Raw genomic sequence first — 26,842 nt, 5'->3', positions numbered from 1 at the left:
TAGAGCTGAGGGTTCGTTCTAGGATCGTTTGCTCAATGCTTTTGAAGTACTATGCAGGTTAACTTGGGCATTTAATTACCCATGCAGCCGAATCTCACCTTCACCGTCTTGACTTGCAGCTCCAAAGTTGCATCTTCATCAACAACTATGGTAGCTTTTGGATGCAACTGTAGACAGGATAAGGTCCACATGTGATTTAAGCCATCTTCGACACACTTTTTAAGGGCTATGGACTTATGTGCTCCGGTGACGATAATAAGGACTTCACGGGCCTCTTAGATATTAGCCCAATTGCAAATGTTTACGGACGCGAATTCCTTACCTCCATAATTGTTTGCACTCCAACCGTCAGAGCCATCCTAGGCACTTTGTTGCAGTCATTATCAAAAAATCGAGCATTTGCCCTGATCGTGTCGTGGGCTAGCGCTTTCATCCGTGTTCGAGAAGACAGACTCGATCCGGGCTCATTAAAAGCGATATGACCGTCAGGACCCATTCCTCCAAGGAAGAGGTCAATCCCACCAGCCTTGGCAATTGCTTTTTCATATGAACGACACTCAGCAGCCACATCTGGCGCATTGCCATCGAGCAGGTGAATGTTTTCGGGGTTGATATCAATGTGATTGAAGAAATTATCGAACATGAATTGACGGTAGCTTTGTGGGTGTCCAGAAGGGAGGCCAACATATTCGTCCTTTTCTTGTCAGTGAAAGCTACCCTACACGCCGAGGTAAACGCCCATAATTCAACTCACCATGTTAAAAGTGACGACATTTTGGAAGCTGAGGGTTCCATTCTTATACATACTCACCAGCTCCTGGTATACTTTCAAAGGGCTACTTCCTGTCGGAAGACCAAGAACAAAGGCTTTCTGATGTAAACTGAAGCTTTTTATCTGCCCTAAATCAACGCAGAAAGCGTTCAGAAAATCAACATGGAGAGAACAGCTGGGCTAATTACCTGCGATATAACGAGCAATATATTGACTTACGAGAATATCGTCCTCTCTCACGATAAGTTTCATTTTGAATTTTGAGGAGAACAACCATTCGGCAATCCGATAGTGAATATGATTTACTTTGACGTGTATCAAAGTTGCCTTGACCAAGTAGCTGTGACTTTTGAGTCAACTGCTCTCGAGGGAAGCGTAATTCTCCGTGACAGCTGAAACATCGTCATAGAAAGAGCGTTCACCGATGATGTCGTTTCCGTTATCATACCGGAGCCGTGGTCGAGGTTCGCTCTCCTCAGAGCTAGGGCCTCGCTAGGTCCCACATCACTGATGCGTGAAAGATTGGTATGACTGGGGCCATGTGTAACGCTGCTCAAATGGCGCTTTAGCGCTTGTAATCTTGGCTAACTTGTTGGCTATGGCACTCGAGTTTCTAGGCTCAAAACATCATGTGTAGATGGCCAATAACCTCGATTACTTTGCAAATGAAGAACAAAATGTCTGGCGCTAAAAGTCATGACGATTCATGACACCAAAATGAGGCTGCGAGAGCATTAGGAATATCATATAAAATTACTGAGCCACGCCATACGGATGAGGAATCCAGGTTACCTCTCTACTGAGTTACACCTATTGATGCCCTGCGTGTGCCTAGATTGTGGTTTATTAGATCAGTCAAGAACCTAAATCTGAAGGCTTTCGCCTATTCATCGCTGCTTGAAACTATTAAAATGGCAACGTTTATTTTCGTGTAATACACAACACTTATTCAGTTAAGCGTCATTCTGTAATGCTGATGGATGTCTCGAGTGAACGATTGATTGCCAGATATTGCCTAGCTGTCTAGGGATAAACTTGTTTGCCGAATTTCCAAACTTGATCAACGCGCAATTCCTGCTGATTAGGAATATTTTCCCATGACAGAACTACTAGGTCAGCGTCAGCTCCTGGCCTTAGGGTTCCTTTCACGTCCTCCATGCCGAGAAGTCTGGCGGGATTGCACGTCACAGTCTTCAGGGCCCTAGCAACATCGATTCCAGTCCAGCGAACTAAATTCGAGACGCATTGCAGTAGTGTCGTTGTTCTAAGAGAGTCATGATGGTCAGTTGTGGCCGCTGAAGTAATGTACACAATGACAGCGTCCTTACCCGCCTGCAATGGTATCGGTCCCCTCAAGAAATAATTTCCTCCCACTCTTGACAACTCGCCGCCCAGGTTTCGACTCGTATACGCCATCGGGAAGAGACATACCCGTAGCGGAGGTACCATCTGTTGTGATGATGCATCCGTCCTCATGGGTCGCCCAAGCAGCACGTACGCAGCTCGGGTGTACATGGATGTCATCTGTAATGATGCCGAAGAACGGACGACTTGTTTTACCACGGGTCGTGGGTAAGTCGGATTCAGGGGCGCCGATCAGTCCCACTAAACCAGGGTTGCGATGAAGAAAGGGCTCCATTGCGTTATACAAATGCGTCAACATGGTGGCGCCCGCGCGGACACCCTCAAGACCTTGCTCATAGGTTGCACTTGAATGCCCAAGAGAACATATAATTCCATATCTCTGGGCCAGATCTCGGATCGTGTTGTACATTCCTGGCAATTCGGGCGCCACGGTTATTTTTTTTATGATAGCTGGACGGGGGTTTTGACACTCCCCTTCTCCGTCTCGGAGTTCTGTGAGATTGTCTAGGCCATAGAAATCTTCAATTGTCTTGATTCCGTCATTTGGTGTTTGAAGTAGAGGCGCAGGGTGCGCTCCTATTTTTCCTGAACTAATGAACGGTCCCTCGCAATGAACACCTAGAGACTCAGCGCCCAAGGATGCATCTCGTAAATGCCCGTTGGGTGCTACATGCGGAAGTGCCTGTTGGAATCAGTTTATTGCCTTGATGGAAGGTCCAACATCTTACGCGCTTGAAGTCGTCTGATTTTGCTGTTACCAAAGTTGGCAGGAAGCTGGTCACTCCGGTTTTTATGAGGCCAACAAACGTATTTCGCAGGCCTGTAATATAGCCTTCCATCCCTTCATCGGTAGCAGGAACGTCTGAAAAATTGACGCCAATTGCGCCATTGAGTTGCACATCGATCAATCCCGGTGATAATACACGTCCTCCTAAGTCGATTGTTGTCGTGACTTGCTCAGCACTTGGCTCTTCGAGTATTTTCCCGCTTGTTCCGCATATATATAGGTCTCTCGTTATCGATTCACCATCAAAGGCGAGCGTACAATTCGTGAACCGGACCAATACCGGCGTATTTGATCGAGAGTCCATTTTCAAGGACCAAATGCAGCAGACTGCTGGATGTCTTAGGACTCAATGACATTCAGAAATACGTTAAGCACAATTCATTTTTGGAGAGCTAACGAGCCGCGTTAATCACTTGACAAAATTGGATAACCCCAGTACCAGCCTTGTCACAACCGGAACATAAGACCGGTCATATTCGAGCGCGATAACTCAAAAAGCTTCTCAGAAACCTGGTGTTGACTAATTACCTAGTCTGCAAACAAGCATTGCAACCTTGGAATGATGTGCTAGCGCATCATGCATGCATGAAGTGGATTTGGGGTCAGGTGAAGTATTGGAGTGGAGAATATGGCAACGTTGCACATGTGGAGAGATGTGAGCCACCCACGCTCTTTTTTCGTATTTGTGTACTTTTGCTGATAGATGAGCTGTTATTTCTTGCCAGTGCTAAGTAAATCCCCTGCGCTAGCTATGAACATCAGATTTAAATGCTAACTAAATCGTCACACTATGTAGCATCCACACCCAGTCATTGTTCGTGGTAACACATGAAATATCTCCGAACCTACCGCGTAGTTGGCGGAATGGCTCGCGTCTAACAGTGTCAAATTCCACTTTTCAAGTATCTAAGCTCTGAGGCGTTTTCCCTAGGCCCACATGCATCAGACAGGTTTCATCCTAGTTCTAGACTCTCTGCTCGAGCTTGATATGCTACATCACGTGGAACCAATTTCGTTACTTGAGATGCTTGATGGACAACCGGTCTTCTAAGTCCCTGACTGCGAGACGAATACCTTTGGTCCAATAATGACATTGCCAGGCCAGCAGCGGCCCGCTGTAGCAGAGTTCAATGACAAGAAAGCTTTCTTCGACAATGTTGAGTCCAGTTTCCAGCATGGGCTCAATATCGAGACGCTCTATATTCAATCATGCGAACTTGCTCAGTCACTAAAAGCGAATCTGAGTGACACAGAATCACTATCGATGTTACCATCCTTTATTGACCGCGCACCATCTGGCAAGGAAGAGGGCAGTGTCATTGCCCTCGACATCGGTGGTTCAACGATGCGCGTGGCATTGATCAAGCTCAACCCAACCGCCAACAGTGTCGCAGATCGTTTGAAAGTGGAACGGAAACAGCAGTGGTTAATCGAGCAATGCGTCAAAGAGCTGTATGCAGATAGGTTTTTCGACTGGATCGCGCAGAACGTTAAAACTTTCTTCGAGAACCAAGGGATGACAATTGATGGTGAGTTATCAAGCATCCCCCTTGGCTTGGTATGGTCATTCCCACTAGAGTCAGTACCCGTTTCCACGCTATAGTAAAGCTATATTTTTATTGACTTAACAAAAGCCAGAAGATGCTCAATGACGGCGAGCTCAAGGATATGGGGAAGGGTTTTAGAGTAGGCCTGGACCTCAAGGGCAAGAGTATCAACGCATGCTTGTCTGCAGCTTTTGAGAGGCTGGTGCGTCTGGCAAGAATGCAACTTCGTTTCTCATGACAGGGACTAAAATATTCCAGGAGCTTCCGATCCGCCTCGAAGCAATATTAAACGACAGCGTGAGCGTGCTTCTCGCGATGTCTTATACCGAGCCTTCTACAGAACTGTCTGTGGTGGCAGGAACTGGCTTCAATGGTGCTCTTAGACTTCCTACTTGTTCGTTATCTCCGCTGAAGTATGACAAACGGTCGACGGATTGGACAAGATCAGCACAGCACGTTCTTGTAGATGCCGAGCTCTGCGTGACCGGTCAGAAAGTATTTCCCAAAACTGATTGGGATCGCGCTATCTCCGCAATGCTCCCTGATCCTGATTTGCTAGGTCTGGAACAATTTGTCGGCGGATTTTTCATCGCTGAGATAATCCGGCAGGTTGTTGTCGACGCAATCCAGAAGGTAGCATACTTTGATGGGATTTTACCATCGCATATCAGCGACCCATTTACTTGGCGTCTAGAGAATGCTGCTTTGCTGATGATGTGAGTGCCTTGACTGATCATCTTCTATATCTTTGATATATACTAATCCTTTCTCACGGATGTAGAGATAGTTTGACGATGCAGGATAACATCAAGTCTCGGCTCTCTGCTTCCTTCGAACTGACCTCAGATATGTCCAACGAAGACTTTGGCTACCTTCGCAAGGTATGTAAGGCAGTAATGACACGTGCGGCAGCGTTCTTATCGGTTGCTGTGCACTCGATGCAAATGCTCCACGATTCTACGCATAACGATCAGTGTCGCAGGAATATAGAGATCCCTCACGACAAGACACCCAGCCCTTATATCACGGTGTCATGCCTCGGGTCGGTGATCGAAAAGTATCCTGGTTTCCAGCAGCAATGCCAAACATACCTTGATAATCTACAACTCAAGGCAAGCGTTTCAACAGGGTTGGCTATTCCAAACCTTAAACTTGCAGTGGCTCAGGAGTCTAGCTTGACTGGAGTTGCGGTCGCCGCATTAATGGCTCGCTCTTCTCACGATATAAGTATCCCAACAATGACAACCGCCACCACGCCAAGAACGACTTCCGATGAGCTGTCAAAAGACATGAGACATAGGCCGCAAGAGTCAGAAGCGATTCCAGTTCAATTCACCACGTCGAATTCAGACAAATCCAACAAGGTAGTCTTTGAAGTACACAACAGGAGCAGCGAGGGACTGAATTTTTGCGCTTCTCGGAGCAAAAACTTGTATTGGACATATCTCAAACCACGTAGATTCAAGCATCCGAATCACATGCGTCAAGCAGTAGGGCGGTGGAGTTGGAGAACATCGATTGGAGACTGGTTTGGTTTGGGCGTTAGTAAAAAACTAAATACACAACACGATGATGCCATCTCCGGGGATTAAAGTATTGCTATATACTCCTCCGCCAGGGTAATAGACATTAGTTCGACTTTATCAAAAACGCTTTAAAGTAGGATTACTACCTTTCTAGAAGCTAACGGATCTTTGGTAATGAACAGAAGTCTTCGAGACATGAATAAATATCAGAATCCTTGTCATTAAGTACTGTGATTCTTGAAGAATTAAACATCTATTACCCTGGTGGAGGAGCATATCCAGCACCACTTGTTTGCCATGAGTATGGCACATATCTATGATACAAACACATGCCAGAAATTAGATTCCTCTGAAAAAGAGCCAACTAGCTCTAGCTCTACAATGAACCTTTGTTAAACCAGAACTGAGTGGTACCGTTTTGTGCTTTGCGTGGCTTGTGGTGATTTTGCGCCTAATTGTGATTTGTTCTATGTAGGCGATTTGTGTGTGTGGCTCCATGGATGTGGCCAATAGACTGGTTCGACAGGAGGTAGCCATCCATCAAGTCCAATTGGAACATATGTGTATCGTCCTCTTCTGTGGAGGGCGGAGGGCCCACTACTTGAATCTGTTACGGTACTAGGAGTGACTTCAAGGGCCACCGTTTCTTGCCTAAATACCGCTGGGTCTGAAGTTGGCTCGTTTCGATAGATCCTTTCTGGGCTGTTTGTCACATGGATAGGTTCCTGAGAAGCCTCTCGTACAGATTGCTGGGATGAAGTATACACAGGTGGTGGCGACCTGTTGCGTCCTGTGAAATCTCCAAAGCCAAGGGCTGGGTTTCCGGACGTTTCCAATAAATTTGCATTCACGTCTGGCCAGCTCAGTATTCCGTCCTGTCCGGTCTCTAGGTTCAGGGGCTGCGCAGGGGCGAAATGGTCTGGCGCCGCCATTCCGCGCAAGATCTCGCTCTGCTCGAAGATGTCCGGGTCGAAATTGTCCATCGTGACGGCACTGATATCTATCCAATCCCACATAGTCGGTGAGTAGATTACTTGGCTTTGGCTGCAGCTGCCCTCTGTCGTAGCTTCGGAAAAGGACACCGCCGGTGGATGCGTCAGCGTTGCATCACCTGGAAATTGATCTTGAGCACCTTTGTGCCCCAACTCATCGTGCTGTGAGACGAACGGCGGTACCAGACTTGACGAGTATAGCGGTTGGTCGTTTCTGGATTGGAAATTTCCGGGAGTACGTCCTCGTACACTCAGAAAGGAAGATGATGCCATTGCGATACATACTTGGGATCCGTCAACCTTTTTTGCGAATACTGAAACATCAACCCTGAATTGTTGCCGAATTTCACGTCGCTTGCGGCCATTGTTCGCAGTGGCAGAGCGGAACTGCAGTCGATCCCAAGAGATTGGGATCTTGAAGCGTTCTTGCTCGTTGGAAGTGCTCGATTTCGCAACTGTCAGCTCCTCGTCGGGAGGCCCATCTGAAGATGCAGAAGCTGCTGGATCTCTGCTAGGTGCGGACAGTATCGCGACCTTCTTCCAGTCTCGCGACTCAACAGCAGTTAGTTGCACCGTCAATTGTGTAATCGTCTCCCGATCCGAAGCCGTACAGGACAAAGATGTAGGCCAGGAGCTCAGGGACACGTCCCCAGCAACCTGGAAGCGATTGCGTCGGTAACATGTGAGAACATTCTCGAATCGTCCCCCGTCTTCGGCTATCTCATAGGATAGCACAAACAGACCTTGCAAGTATGCGTTTACTGAGATGACTACCTGGCACTCTGAAACATCGTACACAGGGGAGAGTGAAGTTGTCGGACCAAATACAAGTTGATCATCACTTGCGCATCTGAGTTCATCTAGTGCCCTGGTGCCATCTGTCATTGCGAGATCGCGTAGATACCTTGAGTTGGCTGATATATGCGTTCTTCACTATCTGAAGAGGCTGTTTATCATGATCTCAGTGACTGATCGAGGATCCTCAAGTGCTAGATTGCGTCGTGCAACGCGGAGGTGTGCAGTTTGTTTTGGGTTATCTTCTGATCTGACACTAACAAATTAGTGAGTAAACCCAAGTTGCTATCATTGACCAGCGCTATATTAGGCTTACCAGAAAGTCTCTAGCACTGTATCCTTTGGTTATGAGCCAAGTTGCTTGACAAAATGATGGTCCTGTCTTCCAATTGGAATACCATGGTAGTCAATTGGTAATAAACATCAATAACAAACAAAAACCTTATTAGCATTCCTACTAGGAGGGCTGTTATTTCGGTCCCCAGTTGTTAGCCTAGGTAATAATCACCGCCGCCTATGCTTTGTAACTTTTAGAGCATCACTTGCACTCGATGTAGATGATCTGGGCCGGCAACTCTCAAACTGTTTAGCAATGCGCAGATCACGCATGCTGATCACAGCAGGCCAGTTGCTAGCGAACTGCATAATTCGCACATATATAGGGGTATCAATGGAGTTATCTTCCCACAGCGTAGGCGTGGAGGCGCATCAAACCAATCACATTTCCTCGAAGAACCCGCCGCCGTCGCCATTGCTGCCCTCACTTTCATTTGCCTCATCTTTTTGAGTATGTCCTCTGCCACCCCGTTCAAAGTCATGCCATTTCCGATCGTTGCGAGTTTTGACCGGGCCATCCCGCTTCGTCGATTTTTCTCGCTTCGCTTTCGCAGAGCCATTGTCAGTGGCTGGTTCAACAGAGGCTTTAGTGACGGAGTTCTCTCTGGGCTGTCTATCTCTCAGCCTTTCTAGGGCCGGTTTTCCCTCTTTCATCGCTTCTTCGACCACTTTCCATAATGGTGGACGCTCCGCCTGCAAGCTGGATGCTGCTGTACTCTTTTCATCTTCTGCGGTTTCCGACTTCGCATTCGCGCGTGGATAGAGACTTATATAAGGCTCGAGGTACGGAAAGTATACTGTGTAGTTGATGTCGACTTCGCATATGTGAAGATTCCTCTTGATTTCGGGCATCTCCTCCAGACTCGCAGTTTCCAATCTCTTTCGTAGTTGTTTCTGTAGCCTCTGCGCTTTTTTCTTCTCTAACAAGGGACCCTTTGTCAGATCGTTTCCGGTTCCAAGTGGACATAGCCCTCGGCAAGTGAACTTACCAAAAAATCTGACCATATGATACTTGCTGATCATCTTCTGCCTCAGCTTCCTGCCTTGAACCTCTTCGACTCTCCGCTGCAAAGCGGCGAGCTCACGCTCTAATTTCTGCTGAACATCCGCCGGCAAGTCATCACCCTTCTTCAGACGTCGCTCAATTGTGCGGGCGCGCTTTTTCGCCGAATTGATGCTATTGTCTTTGACCTCGTATGTCTTGGTGCTTTTTCGTTTTTTGTGTTGCGAGAAACGGCCTTCGCTCCCTGTAGAATCTACAGAGGAGTAGGGTCGTTTTGAGCCCATGGCGAGGTGTAGGGAAGGTTCGTGATGCGAGAGGATGCAATGGTGTTTCCTCTTGGGCGTAAGCAGATGGTTTGCAGGTGCGAGAACATATTTTTTTTGGCGATTCGCTCTATTCGAGGTTTCCTTATCGCTTTTATCGGCGGGTCATCCTAGTAGCGGAATGGCCCAATCAGAGGTGGCCCCTACCGCGGGGCCACCTGCACAGACCTTCCCGTCCACCTATGTTTCCTTCCCTGTCTGTGGATAGGTCGAGTGCAGCTAAGCATCCCAACACCTGCATTCGCGAACCTCAGAGCTTGTGCCACTCTGTATAAGTCACAAACCTCATCTCACCGATGGACCCTCAACCAGAAAGTGGTATTCTGCGCCTCTCATCGACACAAACACAATGATTGAGCCGATCCTAGCATTGTCACTAATTTGAAGAGCTGATGACCTTCCCCTACCTCAATTCTACCTGGTCATCTTAGGGAGCTTGTCACAAGGTGTTGAGAGCTCTCAACTTTGGAGCTGGTCGTACATCCTTCTTCTATCTGCAGTTCTGGGCAATACATAATCGTTTGGAGGACTGAAGAGCCGAAATGGATCGCCCGGAACCAGGTCTTGTCAAATGGTCCCCTAACACGTCCCTCGATTCTTTCTTGCACATCAACCTGCAACATCGCGTAGTACAGCTCTATGAGCCCACTGGGCGTGCACAACGCGGAAGATTTGAGTACAGAAAGATCGCCAAACATGACGACGTTCCGCCTCTCACGACATACGACTGGTCACCATCGGTACCAGGGTTAGTGGCCGTGGGGACGTCAACAGGCATTGTCAACCTCCTAAGAGTCGACGACAACTCCAATGCCTACATGGAGCTAGGCCTAAAGATGTCACGAACATGTCAAGCCGTTGCATTCAACACAGCTGGACTTCTAGCTGTTGGTCTTGACCGCGTGAGAAGCGATCAGTGCCTTCACATATGGGACGTGAGCCGTTTGTCCCGTATTGACTCATCGACGCCGGGATTTTCATCCGGCGTGGAGCCCTTCACAGAACCGACACGACGATTGGAAGCCAGTATGTCCATATCAAGTGTCAAGTTCTTCGAAGACAATCCCCAGACGCTAGTAGTCGGTATCAAAGCCCAGGGACTTCGAATCCACGATCTCCGAGGTGAATTTCACTCATGCTGATACGCAATATCCTCCACTAACATGCCGCAATAGATGATAGCCCTGGGGTGATCAATTTTCAGACAAAATGCAACAACAACCTCGCTATTGATTACGCAGACCAGAACTACTTCGCGTCATCCGCTCTGGATCAGCCAGGCGTCATGGTGTGGGACCGGCGTGCTACCCAGCGGCCTGTGGCCTCCCCATCGTACCTGGATGCGCTAGATGCAGATGATCTCCCTTGGGGAGGTGCGCTCAGACTCGATCGAGTGATGGAGACTGAATCTGATCCACAGGCTTTGAGCGACCGTAACTCATTCATTAGAGTCCTCAGATACTGCCGAGACCATAGGGGCATGCTTGCAATTCTCTCTCGGACAGGGCAGCTGAAGATCTTGTCTACTCAAACAGAATTCACCCCTCCTGACTTGGAAACTGTTGATAGCCCTGAGCTATTGCAAGTCAGGAAGTCCCATGAGATGGACAACTTCTATGCTGATTCAAACCGTAAAAATGACCGAATTGTATCCTTCGACTGGCTGAATATGGGATCACCTGCGCTGCGGCCAAGGTTGATCGTCTTACGTGCAAGCGGAGCTTTCGATATTCTTGAAATACCTTCGTTCACAAGAACATATCCGTACAAACTCACTCCATGGCAGGCACCCTATCGCGGCTTAGCAGGTATGGTTGGTCCTAATCTAAAGTCGATTCGTGTACTGACAGACGTTTAGAGGGAAGTCGATATCACAGCATCATGGACTTTGAGCAGTCACAGATTGCTGAAACTCTGGGTCCACTCTTCATGGAAGATGCTCTGACTGATATTCCGGTCTTCGGGCCTGGAAAAGCCGACATTGGCCCCCTTATTCACAATGCTCTACATTCTCAGGTCCCGGAAGAGGATCTACTCGTCGACAGGGAAGCGAGCGAGCAACCACTGCCGAAATCCTTTTTCGAAGCAACTACCATCGCAGACAAATTAAAAAGCCTCAGAGACTATGCTAAGGAAACGTCAGTCGAAAAAGGCGACATGCAGGGAGTGTCCGAAAAGGCTACAGCAAAGGAATTAGTGAAAGGAGTGGATACATTGTCTCTTGGTCCACCGTCGCATCGCGAACTGCATGAGAACGTTCTCAAGACTACAATGGATACCAAAGGCTTCCCCAAGGCTGCTCAAATGGTTCTTGACCATGTGATGCTTCTTCGCGCAAAAGAGAAGTACCTCTTTAACTACGAGATGAATCGCCGCATTGTGGCTGATGATCTTTGGTTGCGGGATGTGTGGGACTGGATAGGCGGTAAGCTGCAATCTGTTCTTCATAGTTTGGCATACTAATAAATGGAATAGGCGCTGAGGAGGCTATCCTTGATGAGGGGATGTTCTCTCATCCCTTAGATCTAAGCTACATGGGTGTTTATACTATATGGATGGATGATTTAGGTTCGTCCACCATGGCATTTCAGGTTGATCAAGACTTATGCTAACCTCATATAGGTAAGAAGCCAAGCACAAGACTGCGTGATGGCACGATCACCCCTGATGTTTCTGTCTGGGAGCGTTGTATCAACGCTATAAATAAAAAGCGTGGTATCTCAAAGTTTGATGGGGTGGATACTAAGAAACCTCATCATCGAGAGTTATGCCTGGACATCTGCGGGTGGGGCAGACCACGAGACTGGGACGCTGAGAATCTTGCCGACAGTGACGTTGCCAAGAAGCCTTCAACCTGGCATACCAGAGCAACAGCATACGCGCTGTTTAGAGGAGACTCCAAGGCCGCCGTGCGCATACTTAAGCGGGCGAGCACAGCGTACCCTGAGCTTCTTTTCGTCTCTCTTGCCCTGCAGCTTATTGGCAGGGGAGACCGCGAATATGCCGCAGAGCAATTGGACTTTGACGAGACGGTGGCTTCGAAGACGGATCCGTACTTGAGGGCTATATCCTCTCTCATCGCAACAGGTGACTGGGCAACCATCGCCAACCAGACATCCCTACCTCTTCGCGACAGGGCGTTCGTTGCGATCAGGAATCTAGATGATGACCAGCTCACACGTTGGTTGAAGGCCGAAGTCTCAGAAGCCGTCAAGACAGGTGATATAGAAGGCATTGTCCTCACAGGTATCACAGACCAGATGGTGGACATACTCGCTAAGTACGTGGAGAAATTCCACGACATACAAAGCGCCATCCTCATCATGTCGATTTGCGCTCCGCGCTTCATCGACGACCACCGCTGCACGGCCTGGCGCAACGCATACAGAGCGTACCTACAGCGTCACAAAGCTTTCTTCCAGCGGACAAAGTTCGAGGTCGAGAGCACGAAGAAAAGCAAACCTGACGCCAATGGCCGACCGGTCATCAAGCCTCCGTTCAGACAAATCGCTCTCCGCTGCGTCTACTGTGATGCGGAGACTACTCTGCGGTCAGGGACAGGGGGTTCTAACTCGGCCGCTGGTATCTCAGGGCCTTTTACTTCGAACCCCCTGACGGACAAGGGGGCGAACATGGGCGGCATATCTTGCCCCAATTGCAAGCGCCACCTCCCGCGATGCGTCGTCTGTCTCGAGGTCGTGGGCATTGCGCGCTCAGACAAGCCCGAGGCGTCCAGCGACCTAGAGGTGCGGCTAGCAGCCAAGTTCCCGACCTTCTGTCTCAAGTGCGAGCACGTTCTGCATCTCGACCACGCGAGGCAGTGGTTCGCCCGCCATGTGGAGTGTCCGGTGCCAGAATGTCGCTGTAAATGTAATTTTAGGGCGAATCCGGAGTTGAGCTACCATTGAGGAGGCATGGGTTGACGTCGTTGAAAACGACTTATGCCAATTCTGTCCATTTAGCATATTTGTCAAGAGAACTTTTTACAATACCCGAAGCTATTGAAGGGACCCTTTAGCCACGATAGCTACAGGGGCTTGTTTCGCGTAACTTGATTTCTGAACCTGTAGATCCCTTCGTGTAAGCTAACCGCCTCGGAATTTCAAGAAATAATGAGGCGGGCAGGGAACTGGAAAAACTGACTAGCCCGCGATGGCTTCCGATCATCCTAACAGAACCCGATCGCTAGGTTTTGGCCTTTCAGATTCAATCACTCAAAAGCAACACAAATCTTTCGGGGCTTCATTTTCTTGGAAGATTCCAGCAGTTCAAAAAGAAGGACAATTGCTTTTTGGCTGGATATCTGTCTATACTGTTTCGTAAATTTTTACATTGAGTGAGAACGAAAGTCTTTCATCCTGCTTCTGCGTCTCCAGCAAAACAAAACGATCATCCATATTGCGTGTATCAGCCCCCCCTGATCGCCTTGGTAAACTCCTAAGCCCACATACGTGAATATATGAGCCGCTCGAAAATGCTGCAGACCGCCTCAACCCCCTTCGATTGAAAGGGGGAGAGGAAAGATTAAAATCAAAAACAATAAACCGCCGGAGGGATATGCATGTGTCCTGTTCGTCCCATAACCCCGGTGTATGCGTGTATGTATGCTGGTCCACCCACCCCGTGTCTAATAACCGAATACTCCTGGACAGCAAGGCCATACCTGTTGTGAACTTATTGGAGCATTGGGGGCTCTGCCAATGACTACCGATCACTTTGTCCCGTCATCATTGATGCCCTAGGATGCCATCCCATCCCCATTTGAGGCCTGCGCTGACTCGTCTCTACATCGTTTGCACATGCACCAGCCGCCAAGACTGCCTTTGGCCCATTCCCTCCTCTGTTGGACAGGCAGATCCACGTCACAGTAGTGGTTGAGGATCTCCTCTCCGGCCCTAATACCACCGGGCGCATTGCCTACAACTCTCGTCTCCCTTGCCCACAGCTTCATCCGGCCACCCCATTCCCATGTCACATTGGGATTACAGTCGTGGTTGGCGAGACACCAAAATGGATGCACGGCGGCAACATCCGGACGTCCGTCCCGAGTGCTCTTGCGGGCGGACGCTGTACCACGGAACTTGGCATAGCACGTATTGAGAACCCAGAGATCGTGCTCCGCCAAGGTGGCGTAGATGTCGATATCCATCTTCTCGAGGATATGCAGCGGCGCTTCGATGTTGTAATGGAACGAGAAGGGCAGTGTCCACTCGGGTGGAGGCCCTGCATTGAGGCTTAGGTCAATAGTATTGACCCGTGTCGGGACGAAGTCGCCCCATATATATTTGATCTCCTTAACCTCGAGTGGGTGACGCTCTTGATGCAACGACATAGCCAGCAGTCGCGCCAGCAACAGCAGGTACAGCGACTGGTCCGAATCGCGGGCATCTGGATCTTTGGCGATTGAGTCAACATCCTTTTCACATACTGCCGGGTGATAGAGCTCCTGCGCCTTGCCGAAGCAAAATTCATCGCAGAAAACGGTGTCACAGCCCTCCGGGCAGCTGACTGCCACTGAGTCCTCCCCTAGCGGCGGTAGATTGGTACCACAAGCATCGCAGATGGTATCCTTGAGCCGGTTGTTGGCGGTCAACAGCGAGTACTCCTGCAGAACCGTCTCGCCGGGTCCGATATCCTCTTTGGCGAAGACACCTAGCTGATCACAGGTGGGGATGATCTCGTAGCCGTCCGTCTCATGGTCTGCGCCGTCGAGCAGTACAGGGAGTTGGGATACCTGAACGATACATTTTGGGGCGATATTCGCTAGCTCGTTGTTAAGAAATGATAGCGAAGCCTCGGAGAAGCGGTCCGGCTCGTGGTCGTTCCATGGGTACACCTCCCGGCGGACGACACCCTGGTCCGGTAGCTCGTTGATATCGACGTCATCCTCGTCACGGATTCGTAGTCTTCGGCGGGCAACGGTCTGGATATAGCCTCTCGTCTCTAGAAGGTCTTGATTGCTTGACGAAGCGGCTAACCCACGTTCGCAGAAGCCATACGCGCTCTTCAGGCAGCCGCAAAGCAGCAGGCTGAGAGACAAGATCTGGTAGCACCGGACGGACGCTATAGCAGCCAGTTGCAGATGGGGCTCAGCCAGGCCAGCGGCACCATCAACAATGTTTGACTCAGGAGAGCCATGGCGAAGAGGGCCAGAACGCAGGATGGCCGGGGGAGGGTCCACCGTGTAGTGCTGGAGGCTCTCTACGGCTTGCTGATGATACTCGAAGCTCTCATCTCTTACCTCGTCGGTGAGTAGGAGAGCGCGGTAGGCATCGCCGGCAGCGAGGTCCGGATAGCCCAGCTCGGAGTAGACGGCGGCCCGTTGCAAATAGAGAATAAGATCGTACGGGGCGTCCGCAAGCGCGTCGGTTAGCTGCTCGCGGTTCTCGAGCAGCGGGTCGAGCCAGGAGTTTGAGTTTGTGTCGGAGGAGGTCGTTAGAGCAGTGCCATTGCTGCTGGTGGTATTGCTATTGTGATGTTGGGCCTGGCCGTGGCCGAGACCGTCCATCGCGGGGGGGAAGACCTGGACAACGTGCGCGGCGTGAGTGGTGGGAGAGCAGGGAGGCGAGGGAGATCATTGCGCGCAGTGAAATGGGCCGGTCTAGAAAAGCCAGCGAGGTGCGCCGTTGCGTCGCCGTCTGGCTTAAGGCTTAAGTGCAGGCCAGCAATAGCACCTTATCCAGCCCTGCCCTATTATGCTAATGATTTGTTAGGTCAGTCAGTAGGAATCTGAGTGAGTGTGTGTTTCTGCCTTATGTATTAGCTACTGCCCTTTTTATTTATTTTTTTATTTATTTTTTTCTCTCATCCTCGACATTTCCTGGGGCTTAAAAAAAAAGAGGACCCCAAGGCTTGACGGCGCCAGTGGAGAGGCAGGCACGACCCGCGGCGCCAACCTTACTTGACGGGTAAGAGCACAGCAGAGAAGGGCAAAAGAGAGGACCCGATCTTCTCTTTCAGAGGCAAAAATCTAACATGCGCAAGAATGACCTCGACATGGCGAAGCACGTGGAAAAGGGCAAGAGCATGGCGATCACATACATACAGCACACTGATTTCCACTGAATATTTCCCGATCTGCGTCTGTCTGCCACAGTCACGAGGGCGGTAGCCGCAGAAGAGCACGCTACAGATGTGCGTGCTTGCTGCAGTGGGCAGACTCCTACAGTAGACTCCTTCGCAAGGGTCCCTACCCCCAGGTACAGGTGCTGTACATTTGCAGCCTCCTCAACATGCCGAACTTCAGCTAGTCCAGCCATCCTCTCCTGTCTACTGTACCGGCCTTTGTACCCAACTATGGTACCCACCTGGGTACTTTATTGAGGCGATCGTTACTGGACTCTTTACCTTTCCTAATCTTTGGATGTGAGTACATCCGTCGTTTTGTCCGGCGTGCGCGCTAGGAAGTCGACAGCCGTATCAGAACGCTGGGGGCGACCATCAAACTACATCTAGGGCCCGCTGCCCCAAAGAAAACGCTCAAGAACGAAAATCAGTCGTACCAAACCGGCCCCGGGACGAGCATCTCCCGTCTTTAGTTCTGCTAGTCTGACGAACGAGAATTCTCTGTTCCCTCGGCCTATGGCTATGGCCTATGGCTATGCCAATGCCTACCCATCCCATGGGATTTCGGGAAGTGGTACGGCAGAGGGTACTCTGCTCTCTGGTGTCTAGGTAGGTATACACGGCTGTCAAGGGAGCACAGGTTGGTCAGGTCGCTCGCTCCCCGTGTTCAAGTTTGACAGGGAGAAGTAGCGGTGTCTCTCTCTATTCATGCATTTTCACCACACGCGGGATTATATCAGACCATTGCTGTAGTACCGTCAGGATGACGGAGTGAGGACAGTACAGAGAGCATCCATGGATTGAGGGGCCGTAACCTCCAGCGTATCAGCGGAGAAAACGCACCGGGTGCGACTTGCGCCACGCATCCTAACAGGGCGCACAGAGATGCCCCGCAGCAGACCCTTGGAACCCGGACCCCTGAGGATTGGCAAAAAGACCCTTCGAGACCCCTAACGAGACAGGGTTCTTGTCTTCCCACTCAGGAGCCCCTCAGGTGTGCCCCTCAGGTGTGCCCCCTCAGTGCAGCCATGGTTGTTAACGCTCCCTCAGCCACTAGTTATAAGGATAGCATCATTTAACAGCTGCTTAGAGGCCACTTGAAGCGCAACGACTCCCAAAAGAAGATCGAACCAGCAAGACGACTGATCTTCGTACAGTGCATGGTGGTAAGACAGCGCTTGACGGGACTGGAATGGGTTTCATTCTGTGGTCCGATATCAGAGCCTCTCGCTTGGCAAATCGCACTAAAATGGCAACATGGTTTCTAGGAATTTTGCTTTTTGACGATGACCATGTGAGAAGACTGAGCGGGCTGTCATGTTTGCAATTGCATGCGGCATGTCTCCAAATGCCACATGGTCTCAACGCCAAAATGGCTTCTTCTTTGTGTAATCTATTCTATGCCTCCAATGTTTCTATTCCGATGATGGCGGCTGAACTTGTTCCAGCGGTCCTCTAACCCAGCCTGATCCAGTCCAATTGACTCAGGGGTCGGTATGCAGGCAGCCTCGTACTCTGGATCATACCTTTGTGCTCTTGCAGGTGTTTTATATCCACGTTCCGCAAGCCTATATTATTTGAACCGGCCTTTGAAACATGTTGCACCCTACTCTTCAGGACCCAGCAGGTCGCCCAGCTTGGTCACGTAGTACTTCGGCACAGTCTGCGCATCCTCCTTCTCCCAGTCCTCCTTCTTGCTCACGCCCGTAAGCACCGCAAGAGTGCCTCCCAGCTTGCCGTCGATGCCGAACTGGATGTCCGTGTCCAGGCGGTCGCCGATCATGCACGTGCGCGCCCTGTCCAGCTTCGCAAACGCCTCGACGGCGTCCATCATCGCCTGGCTGGGCTTGCCCATCGCGAGCGGCGTCTGCTTGGTCATGTTCACCAGCGGGATGGAGATGGAGCCCGCGCCGGGGAAGAAGGCGTGGTTCATGGGCAGCGTGCTGTCGAGGTTCGTGGCCAGGAAGACGGCGCCCCGCGACAGGTACTGGTACGCCGTCGCGAGCTTGAGGTAATTGATGTGGAAGTCCAGGCCGGCGAGGACTACGCCGACGTCCGGGTCCAGCAGCGAGCCGTTGGACAGGCCGGTGAAGTCGTCGTCCGTGATGTCCCTACGGAGTGAGGGGTCGGTGCCGCCGATGAAGGGCACGCCTTCCGAGCGGAGCTCTTCTTCTATGCCGGCCTCGCCTATGACGAAGACTTTGTTCTTCGGCGCAGGCTGCTTCAGGATGCGGTTGATGTAGATAGCTGACGAGTAAGCCGATCCAAAAATATCATCTACCGTGCTCGGTATGTTCTTGGACGACAACTTTTTGAGATACTGTGACCTCGACTTGGTTGAATTGTTTGTGACAAATACAGTCTTCTTTCCTGTATGTATGAATGAATGAGCAAAGATCCTAGGATTTCTTATGTCTTGTCGTGTGGAGTTTCGGACCTTTACTTCTCAGCAACTCAATGGTCTCTACCACCCTCGGGAACAGATGCTCGCCAGACCACAGAACACCTGAAGAAGTGCATGATTAATGGATAATATCCCGGTATTTGCCTTGATTTTCCAGAGCCATACCATCGCAGTCTATTAAGAATGTCTAGGACGATGGTAAGCAACCGGCAATTACAAGAGGGGAAAATGACGCACGTCAAAGCTGTTTAGAAAGTCTTCGATAGCAGAAGCGTCTCCCGTGAGACATTTGGATGATTGAGTAGGGGCCATATTCGACACTGTATAGGAGATGGGAGGTAGACCCCGAAAGCGAGAGCACGACACGTGAACACGGTGAGGTTAGGAGTGTAGGTGCTCGAGAAAGCATTTGAGCTCTGAGAGGCTCGCCCTCCTTAGTCACTAGACTAATCAGATAGGCCTGGTGTTTTGAAGTACCAAGAATTACCCACATTTAAGACTTGCGCAACAGGCATGATTGGCCTTACCTGCCCTGCCGTGAATCGAATTGTAGGTGAGTTGAAGGGAACAAGCAGATAATCATTGGTCCATGCTGCCGTCGTTTGAAGTGATGGGAGATACCTCAGCCATTAAGTATGCGATGATCTTCCTCCCGGCTCTACAGGAAATACAATATGGTCTGCAGCAACTGCTATCCAGAAACACCTGGTCGGAACTGAAGACAGGCACGGTAAGTCGTCTCAATGAATGGTAAATACGATACCATCGAGCTCTTCATACAAGCTGAACGAACGGCCTGCCCCTCGATGACGACATACCCAGGTTCGCTGCCCCACCACGAATGGCGATTGCTGTACGAGCGAGAGCGACGATGGCTGCTGGTGCAAAAAGCATGAAGCTTGGCTTTTTGTCGTGCTAGGCTAGGAACAGCACGAACTGAGTCGGCAGCTACTGTAGAGCCTTATCTTTAGAGTTCATCTGGTGTTGGCAATTTGTCGCGTAATAGATACCGAACCTTGTGAGCTTGGGTGATCCTCTCCAGTAATTTACATCAGGATGCCCCGATCCGCGCCAGGATCAAAGTCTTAGTGCAGCGTCGCCCTATCGCTTGATCCATGTATCTAGCTCGAATGAAAATCATGAGATAGAAGGGCTCCTAGATAATAAAAACTTCTTGTCTACGACATGTTAGGGCCGGTTGGGCCTGATTGAAGAGTGCTTGTTAACGACTGGCTGGTGGGGGCTGGTCAAAGTTCGCCTGCATCCACCGCTCTGCTTTCTTCCCGGGCAGATGGCGCCCAGGCAATCGCCAGAATGCGGTGAGCGATTACATGTAGGGACGGAAGAGAAGACCGGTAAGAGCATTGTCGTACGATTTCTACATCAGCAATTGCTCTTCGATGCTGGTTCCAGAACATGACAAGTCTCTTTGGGAAACCAGACACTTGAAGGTGAGGTAGGGCTTGACACCCCCCTCATACAGAATGTGTATCTGCTCACCAGTCACCGCCCTCATCAACTCCACTAGAGGTGAAGGGTCTGCCTAACGTGGCCCTCGTCCCGAGCGACAGGCCTCTATCAGCCTGTCTGCTGAGTAAAATGCATGTCAGGAGTCGATGCAGTGTGAGATATGACATACATCACACCCCACCAAGGGCCGGCAGAGCGTTCCCCTGGCCGTTGCGAGTGTACCGTCCTATATATTTGTATCTTAGCTGGGGTCTTCGTCCGAGTAAGCGTGTCCTATTCTTGAATTATATCACGACTTGGGAAAAGAGATCGGCAAGAAGCCTATGTGATTTCAAGAGATAGACGCAGTGCCTTGTTTTCCTCAATCTCAATCCCGGAAAGTAGCTCCTGTTGGAACTTGATGAGCCTTGTGGCGTTATCGCCAGTGTGGACCGCGCTGCCGGGTTCGTCCCGCTTTAGCCTCTGAGAGTCATGTAGAGTATACCTCACCATTTCTTCACGACGTCACTCCTCCATCAGTCGAGCTGGCTTCGGCTGGAGAGCTCAGCTCCATTGAAACAGTAGCACAGCAGGAGGAAGAGGCTACTAGACTAGCATCTCTTTCTACCCGTATGGCCCACATGGAAATGAAGCAACTAAGAAAAGGCGAGGGCATCGGCCATGTGAAAGAGAAGCGGAAGAGGGGCGCAAAGCCACACAAGCCAAGATGGCGAAACGGGGCAGGGATGGATGATGGGCAGATCCAAGACACAAATACAGAAATAAAACAGTAGCACCGCCTCACCGTCCACTCAAAGCTCCCCCTCCTCGCCCACCACCGACCTGCATCTGTCCCTCTTCTGCACTGACTATCAAATGTGAGTGAGTGTGTGAGTGATATCAACCACAGGCAGGCACCGACTGACTCCAACTCGACTTCATTCGCCGCTGATGATCCGTTCTCCTTCTACCTTTGTGTTGTTTCTTCTCCTCAAATTCGCCTCACCATCAAAAGGACAAGTTCATCAGGAGCCTGGTTACATATATTGCCGACCCGAACGCAGCGTAGGCTCTGTTGTTGACCCTGATAAGCCGCTGTATACCTTCCTTACTCTGCTGCCCAGGTGGTCAATGCCACCATCCTGGCTGTAAACCCAGCGCTACGCCAAGAAGCAGACGGCATACGCATCCGGGACGGCGAGCCTTGCAGACCTGCAGCGGGAATAACGAGAGACACAGGAGACGTCTCACAAACATTCATCAATCTCGGTGCATTGCATGTTTGGGTGGTCGCTTCCAGGATCAGAAGACAAGCCAGCTTTTTTTTTTTTTTCCTATGCTTGAGATTGGAGTGATTCCGCCGTTATCGATTAAAATCCACGCACCACGCACCACCTACCTAACCTAAGGTACAGCACCCCACCTACGTACCTACCTTGTCCTCCCACGGGAAAGCTCAGCAATTTCCCACCCTAACCACCCCTCCTCTTCCTCCACCACGATCTCCAATCTTGGAGTACTCCTTAGTAAGACTCTCTATCTTTTCCGTACTTACTCGTCTTTTTTAGCTTTCGTGTGCCGCTTTCTTCTTTGGCTACGATCTGACCGCAGTTCTTCTTCAGACCTTTCTCATCTTCTCTCCTCCCGGTCTCAGTCACAATGGGCCACCAGTCGAACCTCTATCCCTTCCCCACCACCGAGGCGCTCGCGCCAGCCCTGCGCGCATATGTGATCCAGTCCCAGGAGGCAGGCATCACTCGACACAACGCGTTCAAGATCGCCGTCTCCGGCGGCTCACTACCCAAAACCTTGGCGCAGGCGCTGCTAGCACCCTCAAGCGGTCCGAACGACGAGGTCAAGTGGGACAAGTGGGAGATATTCTTCGCCGACGAGCGTGCCGTACCCCTCGACCATGAGGACTCAAACTACGGCCTGCTGAAGAAGGAGCTGCTAGACAAAATCCCTGCCGAGGCCGGAACGCCGACGGTACACACAATCAACACGGAGGTTCTCAACGACACGCAGGAGCTAGCGGACCAGTACGAGCAGGTCCTCGTCAACTCCTTCGCCAGCCGCGACAGCGTCCGGCTTCCCATCTTCGACCTGCTGCTATTGGGATGTGGCCCTGATGGCCATACATGCTCACTGTTCCCCGGCCACGAGCTTCTGCGAGAGACAAACGCCTGGGTTGCGCCAATCGAGGACAGCCCAAAGCCACCCCCGAAACGTATCACCCTTACCCTACCCGTAGTCACCCACGCCGTGCGTGTTGCCTTTGTCGCAACGGGCGGTGGAAAGAAGGACATCATGAAGCAGATCTTCGAAGAGGGCAACGGGCTGCCGTGTGCACTGGTTAACGAGGCGACAGGTGACCGGTGCAGCTGGTTTGTGGATGAGCCTGCCGTACAGGGCGTCAGCTACCCGAAGCGAGGCTTCAATCTGTAGGGCAGGAGGAAGGCATCGTGGGCAGCGGCTTTTGAAATCAAGGATGAAGGAACGCCTGGTACCGCGGCTGCGAGACGTCGATGCCAGAGCCTCTCTTCACCAGACGGTTGACGGACCAGGTCGAAGGAACATTGACGATCTGATTCCAACTAAATCTGATATCCTGCATACTGGAAATTCTAGAACGGTCATAGGCAGTTGGCATGACCTTGGGGGGGTAGAGAGCGGGGATGACTCAGGGGCAGGTTGCATTCGCTGACGTACTTCTCTTCTATTTTCACTATTTCTCCTTTTTTTCCCACCCGGGAAACCTTTTTGAGCTTTTGATATCCACCAAATTACTTCACGAGACAAGAAGATTCATGATGAGATCTATGAGATGGCTCTTTGCTTCCGACAGTTTATCGGACTCTCTCTACAGCCACCAACCATGGAAGTAGATAGATAGCTTTTCTCAGGAAAAGATTACAGCCCCTGTTTCATAGACCAAATCTGCAGTCAACAGCCACTGCATCTTAAAAGCGGGTTAGGGATAACATAGAACATTGATCATAGAGTTCAAAGTCCGAAGATGTGCCTGCCTGCTTCTCTGGTGTACAATGCTCGAGTTTTGCCACACGAAGGTGAAGTGTTATTCAACCTGACTTCACCTATCTGCCTACAGCATTGTATTCCTGGTATATTTAGAGAACCCCTTGCTATCTAACTATTGTACAAATGATGCGCATAGTCCCATTTAAGAGCTGCATATTGTTCTATATCAATCTATTGCCATGCATCTAATTTGCCAGCTGTGTGCTACTTAATGTACTCTCTCATACTTCCATTCTCAAAAGCCATGTATTTATCTATTTGCCAACCCTCTTCTCCCTGATAAAGAAAGCCAACACAAACGCCAGAGTCAACGGGATCGCACACGATGCAAACACCGTGAGGGTGGCGGTCTGGTAGCACGAGCGCACGATGTCTGCAATGTGCGGCTCCAGCTGTTTAATGTAGTCGAGGCTCTCGCGGACGCGCTCCTCGATTGCGAGGGCGGCGTCGCCGTCGCCGAGGCGGGCAGCCAGCTGCGTGCGCAGGACCTGCTGCAGCACGGCCGAGGTGACGCTGATGCCGATGGAGGAGCCGAGGGCGCGGAAGAGGTATGAGCATGCGATGACTATGGCTGCATCTTCTTTCGCGGCGTTGGAGATGAGGCCGATGACTGTAGAGTTCCAAGTTAGCTCTTTACTGCGCAACAAATAAGCAGTAATCAAGAGATGACGCTTGTCTGCTCAAACCCCGCTGAAGCATATTTCTTGGGAAGACCTTGCACTCAAGTAACTTACGTGTGGTGGTGATACCTGGATGAACGTTAGATAATGCTTCTGCAAATAAGCTGCCAGGCATCTCAAGGGCCACACTCACCAGCTCCTGATCCTGTTGCAACCAGTGCAAGGGCAACAGTACTTCCAAGCTTCGAGTTTACAACAAGCCCTGAGAATAACAACAGAGGCACGACGCTGAAGAGCAGCAGCCCAAATGAAGCCACTGTGATCCAGTAATACCGTCCGGTATGTCGGATTACAAACCCGCCGCCCAGAGATGCACTGACACCCGCGACCGAACCGGGAATGAGTAGCAGGCCCGCCTGCACGGCCGATAGCCCATCGACGGCCTGGTACACGAGCGGCAGAAAGAACAAGACTGGCATTTGCCCAGCTATACCGAAGAAGTTGCAGAGGAAGCAGGCGAACAGCGAGCGTTCAAATATAATGTGCCCCGGGGCGAATGGGTGCGAAGCCACACGCATCTCGACCAACACGAAGAGAAAGACGAACACAGGAGTCACTGCCAACGGGGCGACGGTAAAGTAGTGTCGCCACCCTTCGTTGCTGCCATTATCGAGCCCAACAAGAAGGCATAGAACAGCAGCCACCAAAAACAAGGCACCAAGAAAGTCGACTTTGGCCAGCTTCTCGCGCCAGTGGGAGGTGTCTTTCTTGGGGAGATCGAGGACAAGGTACACTGCGATGAAGGCGACAACGACGAAGGGAACTTGACCGAGGAACGACCACCGCCATCCAACCGACTCCGCCAAAAGACCACCAAGAGGGGCTCCGGTTGCTGTACCGGCGGCGAATATGATGTTCAGGTAGCCTTGCCATATGCCACGATCCCGTAGCGGCACTATGTCGGTCAGTAAGATGCTCACAACAGCATTCATTCCACCTCCACCAATGCCTGCAACACCGCGTGCAATGATCAGTTGCACTATGTTCTGGGCCAGTCCGCAGCCGAAAGACCCCAAGGCGAATACGGCGTAGGCAAAGAGCAGGCACTCTTTCCGTCCGAAGATATCGCTCAACTTTCCATATAACGGTTGGCAGCATGTCAATGCCGAAAAGTATCTACATAACGTATCAGAGACGATACACCTCGTCGATATGACTTTCTACTCACGCGGTAGCAATCCAGCTTGTGCTGTTCAATGCTTTCAGGTCACTTCCAATCTTCGCATATGTGGCCACAGCTAGCAACTGATCGAGCGCACATAGGAACAGCTAACGTCCACAGGGGATTAGTACACCGGGCTGAGAAACAAGCAGCAACATAGGTCGAGTAGGAGCTCACACCAATCCCGAGGGCGGGCATCAGTAAATGCATCTTGGCAGCCATCTCCGGCAATCCCTCCCGGATGACTTCATCTCCGGAGCCCGGGGCGGCACCGCCATTCTCGGCGTCGTCGGCTACATCCCCCGCCGTGCTAGAGCTTGCGGAGTCGGCAAAAGTGCCATTTGACTTCACGGCTTTGCCATTGTTGGCTTCGGGCACCTCGGCACCTATTAGAGGACTTGTCTCGGTGGCTCCGGAAGCATCGGAGACATGGGCTTCTTCGTCTCTCATTCTCTGAACGATGATTGACGTAACGAGAGTCGCAAGAGCGGCAACCTCCACAACTCTGTGAACGTAGGCTGAACTCACGATAAGCGGCTCCAGGTATCAAATGATGCTCAGGAACAGAGAGAGATGTAAAATACACAATTGGAAAGTGGATTTTAGGCGGCAGCTAAAGCATGGCAGCTCATCAGCAGTGCGCTCCCATGTTACCATTGCACACTATCTCCGAATAAGGAGGAGGTGGACATCGCTGTGCATCATTCTGCGGGGACTTGACTACATCGAGTTCCATTGTGCAGAGATAAGGCACAAGTGCCTGCCACCTACACTAGGTTGACTTCAAACGCCGATCTCCCGGTTGTCTGTTGATAGGAATCAACTGCTTGCAAAGCAACACTTGCCAATTGCAGTGTCAGTTGAAGAGGCGTGAAGTGAAGTGCCTTTTCGAATACTTGGAGATTCATAAGCTGGAGAATGCTCTAGCAGTGTCAGCACCTTATCTCTGTCTGCCGTCCCAACTGCCACTTGAAGCAACATTGACAGGAGCACATGCACAGTGGCAGAGGACTAGCAGACGAGCCAAGCTTCGAAGCCGGAAGCGCGATTCATCAGGACTTGTGTGAATTGTAAAGAGAAAACACAGCAGGACACTTCAGAACACCAAGAATCATCACCTCTGATGAATAGTTGGCGGTTATGCCAAGAAGTTCGAAAATGAACACCGCGCATGTCTCAACGGAAGCCACACCCACGCCCGCGGTTTCGCGATTCACCCCCTAATCTCCACAGCACTCAAAAAGCCACTAACAGCCACTATGCCGCGATCCCGCAGCCTCCCACGAGTGGGCAGGGGTGTTGTTGCTCGCCCAACTGCGGCAGAAGGTTCGTGATCGCTTCCAAGTTAATCTATTTCCTGTTGTGCAGCATACGGCATACGGGATCAGCACGGCTTGACGCAGGTCCAGATTCGCCGTTGCATTTGGATATATTCGTGTCCTTGGTCCCCGACATTGATTCATTACTAAAGGCAGAGAGGTACCTGACATTGCGCCCGCAAGCCTTCCATTTATCCTTGCGCCCGTGCCCGTGCCCACACATTCCATCTCGTGCAAATGCAAGGCAATAATACATTGCATCGGTTGAGCCACCCCCA

The 26,842-nt window shown here is 50.8% G+C and overlaps 6 protein-coding genes across 6 annotated transcripts; 3 read left to right on the top strand and 3 right to left on the bottom strand.

The window, feature by feature from the left end:
* Positions 1-4,188: 4,188 nt before the first annotated feature.
* UCRPA7_331 (putative hexokinase-1 protein) lies at positions 4,189-4,709 on the top strand (the record flags this gene model as incomplete). Its single annotated transcript, XM_007912928.1, has 2 exons — positions 4,189-4,502; positions 4,559-4,709. 2 exons carry the CDS (start codon positions 4,189-4,191, stop codon positions 4,707-4,709), a joined length of 465 nt encoding a protein of 154 aa, XP_007911119.1.
* Positions 4,710-10,142: 5,433 nt separating this feature from the next.
* Positions 10,143-13,530, top strand: UCRPA7_330 (putative wd repeat domain-containing protein; the record flags this gene model as incomplete). The annotated part of the gene is made up of 8 exons (XM_007912927.1): positions 10,143-10,194; positions 10,242-10,381; positions 10,651-10,879; positions 10,952-11,254; positions 11,305-11,871; positions 11,922-12,014; positions 12,069-13,310; positions 13,517-13,530. 8 exons carry the CDS (start codon positions 10,143-10,145, stop codon positions 13,528-13,530), a joined length of 2,640 nt encoding a protein of 879 aa, XP_007911118.1.
* Positions 13,531-14,184: 654 nt separating this feature from the next.
* UCRPA7_329 (putative wd tetratricopeptide repeat domain-containing protein) lies at positions 14,185-15,954 on the bottom strand (the record flags this gene model as incomplete). The annotated part of the gene is made up of 1 exon (XM_007912926.1): positions 14,185-15,954. The coding sequence occupies one exon, from the start codon at positions 15,952-15,954 to the stop codon at positions 14,185-14,187; it is 1,770 nt and encodes a 589-aa protein (XP_007911117.1).
* Positions 15,955-18,117: 2,163 nt separating this feature from the next.
* UCRPA7_328 (putative 4-nitrophenylphosphatase protein) lies at positions 18,118-19,408 on the bottom strand (the record flags this gene model as incomplete). The annotated part of the gene is made up of 2 exons (XM_007912925.1): positions 18,118-18,881; positions 19,393-19,408. 2 exons carry the CDS (start codon positions 19,406-19,408, stop codon positions 18,118-18,120), a joined length of 780 nt encoding a protein of 259 aa, XP_007911116.1.
* Positions 19,409-22,023: 2,615 nt separating this feature from the next.
* On the top strand, positions 22,024-22,809 carry UCRPA7_327 (putative 6-phosphogluconolactonase protein; the record flags this gene model as incomplete). The annotated part of the gene is made up of 1 exon (XM_007912924.1): positions 22,024-22,809. One exon carries the CDS (start codon positions 22,024-22,026, stop codon positions 22,807-22,809), a length of 786 nt encoding a protein of 261 aa, XP_007911115.1.
* An 848-nt stretch (positions 22,810-23,657) lies between these two features.
* Positions 23,658-25,695, bottom strand: UCRPA7_326 (putative mfs multidrug transporter protein; the record flags this gene model as incomplete). Its single annotated transcript, XM_007912923.1, has 5 exons — positions 23,658-24,013; positions 24,138-24,152; positions 24,217-25,199; positions 25,252-25,352; positions 25,423-25,695. The coding sequence occupies 5 exons, from the start codon at positions 25,693-25,695 to the stop codon at positions 23,658-23,660; spliced, it is 1,728 nt and encodes a 575-aa protein (XP_007911114.1).
* Positions 25,696-26,842: the final 1,147 nt, after the last annotated feature.

Source organism: Phaeoacremonium minimum (genome assembly GCF_000392275.1).
Source record: "Phaeoacremonium minimum UCRPA7 unplaced genomic scaffold PA7_03_scaffold_27, whole genome shotgun sequence".
Taxonomy (NCBI): Eukaryota; Fungi; Ascomycota; class Sordariomycetes; order Togniniales; family Togniniaceae; genus Phaeoacremonium; species Phaeoacremonium minimum.
Note: the sequence above shows the minus strand (reverse complement) of the source record. Positions and strands in the feature narration are given on the sequence as shown.